This window comes from Nyctereutes procyonoides, unplaced genomic scaffold (genome assembly GCF_905146905.1).
Source record: "Nyctereutes procyonoides isolate TBG_1078 unplaced genomic scaffold, NYPRO_anot_genome, whole genome shotgun sequence".
Taxonomy (NCBI): Eukaryota; Metazoa; Chordata; class Mammalia; order Carnivora; family Canidae; genus Nyctereutes; species Nyctereutes procyonoides.
Window position 1 is genome coordinate 16,096,886 of NW_026575120.1, and position 15,946 is coordinate 16,112,831.

The window sequence follows — 15,946 nt, forward strand, 5'->3', positions numbered from 1 at the left end:
AAAATAAGATGAAATCAGAGAGAAAGACAAACCATAAGAGACCCTTAAATATAGGGAAACAAACTGAGGATAGCTGGAGGGGAGGTGGGTGGGGGAATGGGGTAACTGGGTGATGAGCATTAGGGAGGACACATGATGCAATGAGCTCTGGGTGTTATATGCAAGTGATGAACCACTAAACTCTGTGAAACTAATAATATTGTATCTGTTAATTCATTGAATTTAAATTAAAAAATAAATGGACTGTAATAAAAAAGAACAGATATGTGAAAAAACAGAAAGGAAACCTTTTCAAAAAAAATTTTAAACATCGTGTATAAGATTGTCACAAGAATATTGTGTGTTCATTTTCAATACATACTACCCTAGGAACTCACCTCTTACATATAATGTAAACATTAAAATGGCCTACGTTAGACTAGGAACATAAGTGAAAATGACATTATAAAAAGCTCTATGCTTCATGTGATACTCCTAATTACATTCACCCTAGAAATTGCAACTCAAACTGCACATGGACTTGAATAACATTTGGTCCATGGGCTGAATGCTTTAGACATTACCTATTGGGAGGAAAGCTTTAACATTGTTGCAGTCAAAAATGCATTAAATAAAGTAGTATTGGCAGATTATAAAATGCTAACTTTTCTTTTTCTGAAGAAAGTGAAACCTGAGGTGTGGAGCTGCAGTTGGGTTACCAGTATCATAACTGTCACATCTTTTTAAACTATTTACAGGTTAAAATCAATCAGACTGAAAACCAAAAATATCTTAGTGAATATGCTTTATTCAGAAAGTGTGAGCAAATTTTCTAAAGGAGTTCATATATCTACAGTTTGAAATGTGATTATTTATTATACAAATGATATAAAATGTTTTCTCTTATTCATAGAATGTGCTTACCTGCTGACAACACAGTAGGTATAGACTTGACAATTTACCAGAAGTATTGCAGAAAATAGGAATACACTTCCAGGTTCAGCTTATAAGATTTAAAACTCTAAAAATCACCTATTATACAAGATAGTGTAAATGCACTTTGACAGAAAATTACCCTGTGTTGGTTTTGAGGTTTGGTTTTATGATGAGCATTTAAGTCAGATGATTGATAAAACTGGGAAACCTTACACCCTCATAGCAGAAAATAAAGCTAATAGCTTGAAAGAAGACTCACAAAAGATGTATATGGTCCCACCACTCTGAGATCATGACCTGAGCCAAAATTATGAGTTGGACACTTGACCAACTGAGCCATCCAAGTGCCCCTTATTCAGCACTTTAAAGGAATAAGTGATCAGGCAAAAAAGGAGGAATCTATCATGTATATTATTACTAAGTAAAAGAAGTCAATCTGAAAAGTCTACATACTGTGTGATTCCAAGCATAATGACATTCTGGAAAAGGCAAAAATTTGGAGACCGTAAAAAAATCAGTGGTTTTCAGGGGTTAGGGAAGAGAGAGAGAGGAGTAAGCAAAACACAGGGTTTTTAGGGCAGTGAAATTTTTCTGTCTGATACTACAGTAGTGGATAAATGTCATTATACATTTGCTAAAACATGTAGAATGAACAACAGCAGGAGTAAACCTTAATGTAAATTATGGACTTTGGATGACAAGCATGTATCAATGCAGGTTCATTGATTTTAATAAACATACCATTGTGGTGTGGAAAGCTGTGCTTGTGGGGCAGAAGATTAAATAATGGGAATTCCCTGTACTTTCTTTTTCATTTTGCTATGAGCTTAAAACTGCTCTAAAAATTAAAATCTATTAAAAAGAAAACTACTATGTGAGCTCAAATAATCACTTACCTTCTCTGGTCTGTTTGTTCACATCTAAAAGATCAGAGATAGGGCAGCCCCGGTGGCCCAGTGGTTTAGCGCCGCCTTCACCCTGGGGCGTGATCCTGGAGACCCAGGATCGAGTCCCACGTCGGGCTTCCTGCATGAAACCTGCTTCTCTCTCTGCCTGTGTCTCTGCCTCTCTCTCTCTCTGTGCCTCTCAAATCAATAAATAATAAATAAATAAATAAATAAATAAATAAATAAATAAATAAATAATCAGAGATCAATAGATCATTCTTAAAGTGCCTCCCAACTCTGTGATTTAATTATATGTAACCTGAAAATTCATCCATGAAAAAAAAAATTAAATGACAGGCTAGGTTCTAACGGAAATTTTAAACAATATAAGTCAACATGTGTCAGTATTAGAATAGTACTGATTTTTCTTTTGGATTACAAAGACAATAATTTCGTGTAATAAATATGTATATATTTGTGTATTTTACAAGTTTACAAAGTCAATGGAATTTCCTATCTACAATCTGGCTAGAAAATCAGAACAGGAACTCTTTTTCTTATTTTGTGCTGATTTTCAAATATTATATTGGAGGTAGGATGAATGAGGAAATGTCAATACCAGAATAACCTGCCTTTGGAAGAGAATGTCTTCCGACAAATAACACATACCAGACCCTCCAATTTTCCAAGGATGATTAAAGCCTTGTGAACTCTGGAAAGAACTCCAGTAATCATGCTAATACAACCACTTCCCACATATCCATTTCTATTTGAGAACCACTATTTTAGTCCATTGCCCAAACCCAAACTGAAGGATTAACTTGTAGGGAAGTTTCTCTCAACTTTATTCCCCTAGATTTTTAAAATTCTTTTTTTTTTTGAACAAGCTACTTTTGCTCTTATATAGTGATGATGGCGCTCTCTTTCTCTGTGTGTGTGTATTATTTAAACTGCTATTTTACCATTTCTCTATAGCTAGGATCCATGGCTTTTTTATTCTTACATCATAGCACTTAGCAATGAGTTTAAAATATTGGCTGCTAAGAGAAGAAAAATATAAATGCTGTATTAACTCAAGCATTATTTCACTAATGTTTAAAGCTCACCTATAAGCATCAGAATGTATACCCTAATTACTCATCTGTTCAATAACCTTTTGATGGGCAAACATGGTATGCTAGTCCCTAAGCTAGATAGTAGAGATAGAAAGATTAAGGACATTAAACTTTCTTCATGATGCTCATTAGTAGGGAAAGAGACAAATGAATTAATTCAACACAATGGGATGAAAGTTATATAAATACAAACAAAGAGTGTAAGAGCAGAGACGTATAGTTCCTAACCCAGACTAGTAGGCAACAGAAAGAGGATGGGCAAAGCAGGGAGGTGGTACTGAGAAGAGTTGTAATAAGAATAGACTTCCTTAGATAAGGTAATATATGACATGAGTTTTAAAGGGTGAAGAATACATATGCAAGTGAAAGAAAGGTTAGAAATTTCAGAAAGTGAGAAGAGTTTACAAAGGACAGCAGCATAAGCATGATCTGTCTGAGGAAGTACACATAGTTCAGTATGGCTGAAGCATAAAAAAATAAGGGTGATAAGCTAGTGAAGCTAAGCTATAGCTAGCTTTAAGGGCCATGCAATGAAGTAGTTTCAATTTATCTTGAAAACCAAGTGAAATATTTTATTTTATTTTTAAATATTTTATTTATTTATTCATGAGAGACATAGAGAGAGGGGGGGGGGGCAAGGACACAGGCAGAGGGAGAAGCAGGCTCCATGCAGGGAGCCTGACATAGAACTCGATCCTGGGACTCCAGGATCAAGCCCTGGGCCGAAGGCAGGCACTAATCTGCTGAACCACCCAGGGATCCCAAAGTGAAATATTTTAAGCATAGAAATGATTTTATTATATCTGCATATTTGAATAATATTTAAATGAAAAGTTGCCCATCACAAATAAATATTTAAATGTAGTAGTTGAAAAGAAATATTATATGGGTAGGATAAAACAGGGGGTCATTATAAAGGCAGGGAGATGAGTTTGGAGGTTGTAAAAGCAATTCAAGTCTCAAAATGGGAAAGCATTATGGGATTAGATTTGAAACAGAGACATCAGTTAGGGATTATGGTTTAATACTCCAATGGTAAATATCAAGGAATCAAAAACAATGTCAGCAGAATTGGTAATAAAGGGAAATATAAGAAATATTAAGACAGCAGGATCAGCAAGACTGCTGTTCTGTTGGATATAGTGGAGAGATGACTTCCAGGTCACCTCTAGCTCCAGAAGTACCGGGGCCCAGTTCATTGACACTCAACCTGTGCAGTCGCATAGGGTCTCACATACAGAAAGGCTTAATGCTTGACTTAATGTTTTACTGTCAGTATCTTGTAATTCTGAATAATTTTGAACAAGAATCCTTAACTTTTTATTCTCTACTAGTCCTTCACATTTATTCCTGGTTCTGGGGATTCCATTCACCAAGACATGAAATAGATGAGGCAGATCAATTTTGTTCCTGTTATGAGAGAATAAATCGATAAGTACAGATATGACCTTTCATTAATTAGTGGACTCTCTGCTCAAGACCTTGTTGGAGGTTTTAAAGCCTTTGCCCCTGCCTTAGTGTTCAATATTAAGATTTTCATATAAAGCTTCTATACAAGTCAAGTGAAGTCATCTATTAGACGGCAGAAGAGATTCAAATAGAAACAAAATGTTGAGAATCATCAGTCTAGAGATGATAGGCAAAGTCTTTGAATGGATGAAGTCACCCAGGGAGAGGGAACAAAGTCAGGAGAGGAAAGTTGGGATCTGAACTATGGAGACCACCGATAGTAAACCGTAACCAGAATTAAGAGGAGAGAATAACCAAAGCAGGGAAGCCCTGTCCCTCATGGTTAGGAGTGGTGACTTTCATTTTATTTTATTTTATTCTTGTTTTCATTTGTATTTATTTTTAATTTTTTTCCCTCCACCTCTCCTAGGAGTGGTGACTTTAAGGTCAGATTTTGTCTGTGATCCAGTCCTGACTCCATCACTTACAAAAAGTATGACCCTAGGCTTTTACTTAAGCTTTACAAGCTTCAGTAATACTTAATTATGGGAACAACAGCACCTAACTCACAGGGCTGAGTGAGGGTTAAATGAGATAATCCATGGAAGAAAACTTGGCACAGAAGAAAAATCAGTGAGTATTAACTACCATTTCTTTCTTATTATTTTTAAGTACAATCAAACCAGAAGGAATGGATGTCATAGCAAATGCCAAGAAGAGAAGAGAGTTAAAAAAAAAAAGGAAGAAAGAGAGGGAGAGAGTGGAAAAGAAGAAGAAGGAGGAGGAAGAGGAGGAGGAGGAGGAGATGAAGGAGAAGAAAGAAGGTGCAGCAGAGGCTGTGGCAAAATTCCAGATTCCTGCATGGTTCATCAGAAAGGAATGAAAAGTCCCACTGAATTTACAAACAAAGAAGGGATTAATGAGTTGTACAGGAATAGTCCCCGTGTACCAGCACTTTTTGGGTTGATTGTGACAAGTCAGATTCTAAACCTTAACAGTTTGAAACTGAGACTATATCTGAAATTGCCACCATTAAACATGTAAATGATATCTTGGGGCACCTAGGTGGCTTAGTTGGTTAAACCTCCAATTCTGGTCATGATCTCAGGGTTGTGAGATGGATTGAGCCCTGCATCAGGCTCATATTCAGCAAGGAGTCTCTCCCTTGCCCTCTGATCCTCCCCCTGCTTTTGCTCTTTCTCTTTCTCTCTCATTCAAATAAATAAATAGGCAAAATCTTTAAAAACATAAAATAAAATATAAATGATCTCTTAAAAATTTCCATCAGGAATTTTTTTTCCTTTTCTGGATACCCCTTGTTTCATTTCCAAAAAGTTGTAATACACAGTCAAAGACAAACAGAACCCTTGTTGCACACTAACACTATTTTAATTTGTGGTAAAGCTAATTATAGAACCCAGGACTCTGAAAATCCAAACCTTTCAGTTAGGAGAGGAAGTTCCTGTGCACAATTATATTTCAGCTCCTTCCTCTTAGTAAATAAGAAAGATGTGAGGCAGGGCTTCATGGAGTGTGTAGCCACTATGTTCCTTTGGGCATAGTAAGTCACTGGGTTGGGGCCAGTATGAATTTCTACCTGGCAACAAGACCCTGGTTCTAAAAGTATGGAATCCACCGTGAGACTCTGAGAGACCACTCATTTAACAAATACTCCTTGAGTACCAGACACTGGACACATGCTGCTGAAGGAAGATGCAAAATTGGGTATGAATTCTTCAAGAAGCTTACAATCTAACAGAAAAAATGAAATAAATATGTTAGTAACTGTCAAACCAGGAAGCACATGAATGTGACATGATAGAAGTTCAAGGTGATTGCAGAATTTTGCACAGCTAGAAAGGCGATGAAGAGTGAGGCAATGGACATTATCAAATGCCTGATCAAGAAAACTTGAACTTTATTTAATTTACAGTGAGGAGCTCTTTTTTATAAGATTTATTTATCTGTTTATGTATTTGAGAAAGAACACAATGGGGAGGGGCAGAGAGAAGGAGAGAGAATCTTAAGTGCAGAGCCTCATGCAGTGCTCCATCTCATGACCCTGGCCCTCAGATCAAAACCTAAGCTGAAATCAAGTTGAATGTTTAACCAGCTGGACCCCACAAGTGCCCCCACAGTGAGGAGCTCTTGAAAGATTTTATGGTAAGACCCGAGATGTTCACTAACCCACAAGTACCATAAGATTTAAACCTTGGGAGCCAGCAAGTTCAAGACTGAATATGAAGATTTTGGAACCTGGTATATAGAATTGATGGCTACGATGAGATAAAAATACATAAGCATATTGAAGTAGAGAATAGTTGTAATAACACTACAAATATGTGTATGTTCGGTGCCAAAAATTTTTAAAAAGGAGTCAATGATTGAAATAGAAAAAGATATAATCAGAATGATAGGAAAGAAAACCAGAAAAAACATTAAAAAAGGATGTCCAGAAGGAGGCAAAAGGGTCATGATAAAAAATAGCATCTACTGTTTTCTGATAAGTGCTTCACTTAGTGGTTTCTCCTAGATTTATCCTGAAATGTCTCTGGGATAAATGTTGCTATTACCTGCAGATGTGGAAACAGAAGCTCAGAACTTTAAGTTACCTGTTAAAAAGTCTCACAGCAGATAAGTGATAGAAATTCGCACTCAGGTAGGCCTGGCTGGGTAAATAGAAATTCTGGACTGTGAGGGGCAAGTCAGAATTCTAGTTCAATTCTTATGTGCACTCCCAGGATGACATGTGTAAGTCATTTCATTCCCATAATTTCAGGCTTTTCATATATTTAGTGAAAGTGCTGAACTAGATAATCTATTCTATAATATTCCTTTCAATTCTGATATTTTATGATTCTATGCTTTTATGAGGTTACAATTAATTCTGGAGAGGGGGTAGAGGGAATGGATGCAAAATAACATACCGAGCATCAACAAAAATAACTGGGCCTTCTTTTCACCTGAAATTGACGGAGAGAACAAGATGATTATTAACATATAAAGTTTGAGAAGTTGCATTTGTAACACTTAGAATAAAATTTCAAGACTGGCTGGGTATTTGGTTGAGGGAAAGTAGATAATTGAAAATGGCTCTCAGGTGTTTGGTGAACCATAAATTAGGCTACTTTTGATATACAACTTTTAAAGTTGAACCTTCCATGGGAACTATTCAATAAATGATTAGAGAATTTCCTGCTGTTAGCATTTTTTTTAAGATTTATTTATTTAGTGACTCCCAGGTGGCCCAGCGATTTAGCGCCTGCCTTCGGCCCAGGGTGTGATCCTCGAGACGTGGGATCGAGTCGAGTCCCACATCAGGCTCCCTGTATGGAGCCTGCTTCTCCCTCCGCCTGTGTTTCTGCCTCTCTCTCTGCCTCTCAAGAATAAATAAATAAAATCTTAAAAAAAAAAAGATTTATTTATTTATTTGATAGAGAGAGAAAGAGAGAAAGAGTACAATGGAGAGCAGAGAGGGGATGAGAGGGAGGGGGAAAGAATCTCAAGCAGACTCTAAATTTGGGACTAGATCCCACCATCCTGAGATCATGACTTGAACTGAAATCAAGAGTCTCATTCTCAACCCTGAACCACCTAGGCAAGCTTTAGCTTTCTATTTATCCTAGAGAAAGAGAGGAAGGAAACTATGTGTTTAGATAAATTAGCTTCCAAATAAATTTGTTTTACGGGAGTGGATGGTTAAGTGTCTAACTTCAGCTCAGTTCATAATCTCCAGGTCTTGGGGTCAAGCCCCAGGTAGGGCTCCCCACTTGGTGGGGAGTAGGCTTATTCCTCTCCTTTTCCCTCTGTTCCTCCCCCAACTCATGCACATGCTCTCACTCTCTCTCAAATAAATAAAACCTTTAAAAATATATATCAAATAATTTGTTTACAACTTCCTTTCCTATGTTCAGGATCCATTTGGCAAAAGGCAGAGTCCTCAGAATTTCCACAGTGCAGATCTATGACTTGGAACTCATAAGTGGGCTCTGTAGTTAAGTGAATTCAAACTGTAAGAGCATTTTTGACAGATAGCCTGGCAGCTTGATCTAGTAAACACAGCAATGGCTTGGAAGTCAAGTTATTTCAGCTCCAGTCCTCACCTGCCAATAATTAGTGTAGTGACCATAGACAGGGTTATTTACATGTGTGTGCCTCAGTTTACTAGTCTGTAAAACTGGTAAAATTAGTAGCTACTTCATAGGTAAAATCACCTATCTTAGTGGTAGGTTCTCAAAAGATGGTGGATATAGGTAGAGGGTTAAATCAAATAATGTGTTCCGGCTCTTAAGTTTGTCAATATCCACTACCTCATTTGTTAAACTTAAGAATATATATGTCTTCCTTATTGTGATTAAAGATTTCAAAAAAAATATTAAATATTATTTCTTGAGGGGAGGGGCAAGATGGCGGAAGAGCAGGGTCCGCAAATCGCCTGTCCCCACCAAATTACCTAGATAACCTTCAAACCATCCTGAAAATCTACGAATTTGGCCTGAGATGTAAAGAGAGACCAGCTGGAATGCTACAGTGAGAAGAGTCCGCGCTTCTATCAAGGTAGGAAGACGGAGAAAAAGAAATAAAGACACAAAAGGCCTCCGAGGGGGAGGGGCCCTGCGAGGAGCCGGGCTGAGGCCGGGGCGAGTGTCCCCAGGACAGGAGAGCCCCGTCCCGGAGGAGCAGGAGCTGCACCAACCTTCCCGGGCGGAAAGGGGCTCGCAGGGAGTTGGAGCAGGACCCAGGAGGGCGGGGATGCCCTCGGGCTCCCGGGGACACTAACAGACACCTGCGCCCCGGGAGAGTGCGCCGAGCTCCCTAAGGGCTGCAGCGCGCACGGCGGGACCGGAGCAGCTCGGAGGGGCTCGGGAGCGGCTCCAGGGAGGGAGCTGCAGGGCGGGAGCGCGAATCCCACAGCGCAGGCCCCGGAGCACAGGGCGCCGGGACACAGCCCAGGATCCGGCCTCCCCTGGGACAGGCAGAGGCCGGGAGGGCCCAGGACAGCGAGGACGCTCCTGCCCGAGCTGAGCAGATCAGCGGCCCCGCCCCGGAGCCTCCAGGCCCTGCGGACGGAGAGCCGAGAGCCCCGAGCCCCGTAGTTCCTGCGGAGGCTGAATCCAGGCTTCCAGAGTTGCCATAGCAACTGCGGCTGATCCTCCTGGGGCCCCACGGGGTAAACAACCCCCGCTGAGCCCGGCAGCAGGCAGGGGCAGAGCAGCTCCCTCAAGTGCTAACATCTGAAAATCAGCACAGCAGGCCCCTCCCCCAGAAGACCAGCTGGACGGACCAGTGATACTCCCCGTGTTCCAATACAACTTGTTTTTGGCCACTCTGCACTGAGCAAAATGACTAGAAGGAAAACCTCACCTCAAAAGAAAGAATCAGAAACAGCCCTCTCTCCCACAGAGTTACAAAATCTGGATTACGCTTCAATGTCAGAAAGCCAGTTCAGAAGCACTATTCTACAGCTACTGGTGGCTCTAGAAAAAAGCATTAAGGACTCACGAGACTTCATGACTGCAGAATTTAGATCCAATCAGGCAGAAATTAAAAATCAATTGAATGAGATGCAATCCAAACTAGAAGTCCTAACGACGAGGGTTAACGAGGTGGAAGAACGAGTGAGTGACATAGAAGACAAGTTAATGGCAAAGAGGGAAACTGAGGAAAAAAGAGACAATCAATTAAGGGACCATGAAGACAGATTAAGGCAAATAAATGACAGTCTAAGGAAGAAAAACCTACGTTTAATTGGGGTTCCCGAGGGCGCCGAAAGGGCCAGAGGGCCAGAATATGTATTTGAACAAATCCTAGCTGAAAACTTCCCCAATCTGGGAAGGGAAACAGGCATTCAGATCCAGGAAATAGAGAGATCCCCCCTAAAATCAATAAAAACCGTTCAACACCTCGACATTTAATAGTGAAGCTTGCAAATTCCAAAGATAAAGAGAAGATCCTTAAAGCAGCAAGAGACAAGAAGTCCCTGACTTTCATGGGGAGGAATATTAGGGTAACAGCAGACCTCTCCACAGAGACGTGGCAGGCCAGAAAGGGCTGGCAGGATATATTCAGGGTCCTAAATGAGAAGAACATGCAACCAAGAATACTTTATCCAGCAAGGCTCTCATTCAAAATGGAAGGAGAGATAAAGAGCTTCCAAGACAGGCAGGAACTGAAAGAATATGTGACCTCCAAACCAGCTCTGCAAGAAATTTTAAGGGGGACTCTTAAAACTCCCCTTTAAGAAGAAGTTCAGTGGAACAATCCACAAAAACAAGGACTAAATAGATATCATGATGACACTAAACTCATATCTGTCAATAGTAACTCTGAACGTGAATGGGCTTAATGACCCCATCAAAAGGCGCAGGGTTTCAGACTGGATAAAAAAGCAGGACCCATCTATTTGCTGTCTACAAGAGACTCATTTTAGACAGAAGGACACCTACAACCTGAAAATAAAAGGTTGGAGAACCATTTGCCATTCAAATGGGTCTCAAAATATACCCTAAAAACTATAGAACACTTCTGAAAGAAATTGAGGAAGACACAAAGAGATGGAAAAATATTCCATGCTCATGGATTGGCAGAATTAATATTGTGAAAATGTCAATGTTACCCAGGGCAATTTACACGTATAATGCAATCCCTATCAAAATACCATGGACTTTCTTCAGAGACTTAGAACAAATTATTTTAAGATTTGTGTGGAATCAGAAAAGACCCCAAACAGCCAGGGGAATTTTAAAAAAGAAAACCATATCTGGGGGCATCACAATGCCAGATTTCAGGTTGTACTACAAAGCTGTGTTCATCAAGACAGTGTGGTACTGGCACAAAAACAGACATATAGATCAATGGAACAGAACAGAGAACCCAGAAGTGGACCCTGAACTTTATGGTCAACTAATATACGATAAAGGAGGAAAGACGATCCACTGGAAGAAAGACAGTCTCTTCAATAAATGGTGCTGGGAAAATTGGACATCCACATGCAGAAGAATGAAACTGGACCACTCTCTTGCACCATACACAAAGATAAACTCAAAATAGATGAAAGATCTAAATGTGAGACAAGATTCCATCAAAATCCCAGAGGAGAACTCAGGCAACACCCTTTTTGAACTTGGCCACAGTAACCGGAGAAGGACAAACAGTGTATGTTCTCATTCATTTGGGGAATATGAATAATAGTGAAAGGGAATATAAGGGAAGGGAGAAGAAATGTGTGAGAAATATCAGAAAGGGAGTCAGAACATAAAGACTTCTAACTCTGGGAAATGAACTAGGGGTGGTGGAGGGGGAGGAGGGTGGGGGGTGGGGGTGAATGGGTGACGGGCACTGAGGGGTACACTTGACGGGATGAGCACTGGGTGTTATTCTGTATGTTGGTAAATTGAACACCAATAAAATTAATTTAAAAAAATAAAACAGAACTTTGTCAACAACAATAAATAAATAAATAAATAAATAAATAAATAAATAAATATTATTTCTTAAAGAAATCAAAGCAATTGTATTTTACAGTATGTTGTTCAGTATGTTAGAGCATGTCATTGTTCAGAACCCTTTGAGATTCTGACATGCATTTAGAGTCTTCCCCTCTTCTCCAGTCACCACCAACCACTGAAATATCTGTCTAAATATAACTAACTTCCAATGTTAATAGTAGGGATAAAGACCTAGTGCATCGAAAGTCATTGTGGACCAGGTTATTGTCAGGGTATTTGGGATAAGCCATGACCATAGTTCTAGTTCATTTCCCCTTTTCCAAAGGAGAACAAATTTCTCTCTGGATTTATTTGTTTGTTTGTTTGTTTATTCATTTATTTTTGTCTCTGGATTTAAAGACAATCTTCTCATAGTACATGTGTGTGAAAAAAAGGGAGTTTTTTGTTTGTTGTTTTTTCTATTGTGATTTTGTTTCCCTGTGGTTTTTTTTTTAAGATTTTTTATTTATTTATTCATGAGAGACACAGAGAGAGAGGCAGAGACATAGGCAGAGGGAGAAGTAGGCTCCATGCAGGGAGCCCGATGTGAGACTCGATCCTGGGTCTTCAGGATCATGCCCTGGGCGGAAGGCAGCGCTAAACCGCTGAGCTACCCTGCCCATGTTTCCCTGTTTCGTAATTAGCAGTCTGTAAGTGTTTACTCAGCCTCGTGTCAGATTAAATTTGTGGCAGTCTGGAATTCAACCTCAGATCAAGGTTCTCCTCTGTTGCTGAGACACTACAGAATTAACTCCAGTGGGAAAATACTATTATGAAGCTCCCTTACCCTGGGTCTTTGATAAAATATTGAAGTAGTGGACACTCAGGGACTCAGACTTTAGTGTAGATACTTCAAACAAAATTATGGAGCCTCCAAGTCAGAATTTGAAGACAACACCATTATTATCTCTAAGAAGATTTCACATTTCTGAAGATTATGGCTTTCTTCTTCCAAATCCTCTGGTAAGTATAGAGCCTTGGACCAGGGCACAATAGGTTTCTCAAGATGCTGATTTGTTGGTTCCTTTGTTTGCTTAATTTATGTGGTTGTCAGGGGACAGGTAATATAAATACCTGGGAAAGATGCTACGAATAACTCAAAGTGTAATTATGAACAAAAGGAAAGTGACAGCCACAGCACTCAAACAGAATGTTTTAACACCAGTTGTTTTTAATAGATTGTCAATTAGTCCAGTAAACATATGAGCAAATCTGTAGTTACCAAGGAAAAGACAGAACTTAGAGATCAATTAAGGGAGTAAATCAGTTTATCGGGGCTTACTAGTAGGAGAGCAAAAAGCTCATAGAAGGCCATCAGTACTTTGGGCCTTGGTGGGAAGAATCAAATATTCACAGACATTGCTGAGAAGAAGAAGTAACCCTTGAGAACTAACGATACCTATTTCTTAACTCTCCTAAAGAAATATACAACCTGTAATACAATTGTTTCATCACTTAACTTTTACCAACACTGTTTACTCTCTGAATGTGGTCCAAAGCCAAGATGTTAAGACTGTAAGAGGCTTTAGAAACCATCTGATCCAGGGCAGCCCAGGGGGCTCAGCGGTTTAGCGCTCCCTTCAGTCCAGGGTGTGATCCTCGAGTCCCAGGATCGAGTCCCATGTTGGGCTCCCTGCATGGAGCTTACTTCTCCCTCTGCTTGTGTCTCTGCCTCTCTCTATATTTGTCTGTGTCTCTCATGAGTAAATAAATATAAATCTTTAAAAAAAAGAGAAGAAAGAAAGAAAGAAAGAAAGAAAGAAAGAAAGAAAGAAAGAAAGAATCTGATCCCAACTTCCTGCTTTTGAATTTAGGGTAGCTGAGGCCCAGAGAAGCAACTTGCCAAAGCCATATGAGTGTCAAAAGTAGAACTAGTACTCAGGACTCTCAACATCTTTTTTTCTACTACATCACATAGATAACGGCCAAAACTATTTGGTTGAGAATCTAGAGGTCCAATATTGTAGTTACTGCAATAGCTTAATAGATCCAATTGCTCCCCCCACAATAAGCCTAATTTGTCATTTAAATATGATTAAAGAATGGTCTAGAATTCAATGAGCTTTTATTGAATACCCACTGTAATGCTTATTTACTTTCAATTGTTGTTTGGGGAATACAGATGAAGACATAATCTATTCATTGGTCCCAAAAGCTGTCTGTTAAGCTGTTAGTTGAGGGAACAAGCCACAGATCTGCAAGTAACTTGAACATTAGAAGTAATGATTTCAGGGTGTTATGGAGAGTAGGGTTGTAGCCCTGAGCACAGAATGAATTCTCTTACCGCTGGTAGGGTGCCCAAGAATTTGCATTTGCAAGGACTTACAGGGTTCCCAAATTATGGGTCTTTCAGGGCTAAAGCAGGAAAGTCCTGGGTAAATCAGAATGTGTCAGTCATCCTGACTTGCACTTACTAACTCTTGTAACCCTGTGTGAATCACAAGCACTGACCCTCAGTTTTCACACAGAGTGGATGCAGATCTAGTGCCACTCCCACTGGACTGCTGTGGAATGAAGCCCTTTAATAAATTTAGTGCAAGACTAGAAACAGTTCTCCTGACCCTCAGTCCAATGTTCATTAAAAACTCCATTCTGAGTGGAAAACTTGATTTGGGAATATTCCTATCATCCCTGGTTCACAGGCAAGAAAAGACCAATAAGCTAACACTTACTGAGATTAAATATGTACACTAAGCAGAGGAAAAATAATAGTATAAAGTATGTAACTTTATAGCACCATGATCATCGACTTTTCCTCTGTTTCCTCGTTGATAAATAAGAAAACTAGATGAGAAACAATAACAGGTAGCAAGTGCTCATAATGTCCTGAGCCAGATCATGTCTGTCTTGTGATTTGGCTAATGGATGCCCCCTGACAAGAAATTTCCATTCCTAAGTTCATGTAAAAAGTTCCCTGGCAAACCGGGCCTACTTTATTAGAGTAGTCATACGCCAGATTACTGGAAATGTAATTCTGTGTTTCACTTTTAGTTTCCTTTGATTTCTGTGAAAATTTTAAACTTCCCTATTTCTAGCACATGATGAGAGAAGGAAGTTTTCATCAGAATCTGCCCCCAGGTTGCTCCATCCCTTAGGAGGGATTTGGTCACCAGAGGTACCAGGCAGCAGTGGTGTTGAAACTGATTAGGAAATATCTGTCACTGACTTTGCTAAGTGTACAAATAGGTTTTGCTTTCCTTTTAGTTTAAAGGCAAATGATCAGAGAGCTGTTCCATCATGTCAACTGGCCCAAAGTTACTCTTTCAGCGAGCTTAGATGCTTACTATGAATATTTACTTTGAAGTTTGTCTGAATAAAACAGTCAAGCTAATGAACAAGTAAATATTAGGGCTTTAGGGGAGGGGGCTTATTTGTTTTTAAATACTGTACCCCACGGTTTCTATCCACTCTCAAACATTTCCAGGGGATAGCGTTTCAGTGTGGAAAACGTATACCTGCAGACTCCTGTCCATAAACATGCCACAAAAATTCTTTCCCAGATCATGTGTCCTGTGCATGTGTATGTGTGTTTGGGTGGATGTGGGGGGCGGGGAGTAATTTTTCTTCAGACTTAAAGAATACAAGGAAATCAGCTTGGCAGGAAAGGAGGGGCCCAGGGCAGATTATAGCTGTAGATTAGATCAGTATGGAACAGAGATCTCCAATTTTAGGCTCAAGAATTTGGATTTCACAAATATGGCAAATGACATAATGAAACTGGCATTTGAATTTTTTTCTAGTAGAATGTTAAGTGTGTTGTGCCCAAGATTGCGAATCTGAGAAACCACCAAGGAGCCCACACCGATGCAAACACAGGAGGGTTTATTTACAAGCTCGAGCTTGGGTCCAAGTGTACCCGACACAGCTGAGCAGAGACTTGGACCCTTGGACCCCGAGGTGGGTTCCAGCTTAGTTTTAAGGGCTGGTCTAGGGGACCTCCAGAAGGGGTGGAGGAATTTCTCAAGTTCTGTTTACATTCTGATATGGGGCTTTCAAGGGCATTGAGCTCTGTTCTTATTCTAATATGGGGCTTCCTGCCCTTGGCTGGGGCTCTGTTCTTATTCTAATATGGGGCTTTCTAGAACTGTTTTTT

The 15,946-nt window shown here is 39.7% G+C and overlaps 2 protein-coding genes across 2 annotated transcripts in view; one reads left to right on the forward strand and one right to left on the reverse strand.

Moving 5' to 3' along the window:
* Nucleotides 1-15,946, reverse strand: part of LOC129515879 (A disintegrin and metallopeptidase domain 3-like) — a 196,489-nt gene that overhangs the window by 143,538 nt on the left and 37,005 nt on the right. The gene's annotated exons all lie outside the window — the stretch shown is intronic.
* Nucleotides 12,675-15,946, forward strand: part of IDO2 (indoleamine 2,3-dioxygenase 2) — a 59,784-nt gene continuing 56,512 nt past the window's right edge. Inside the window, exon 1 of the mRNA XM_055335033.1 lies at nt 12,675-12,816. Within this exon, the coding sequence (XP_055191008.1) occupies nt 12,718-12,816 (99 nt within the window). The 5' untranslated portion in view covers nt 12,675-12,717. The remainder of the gene's footprint in view (nt 12,817-15,946) is intronic.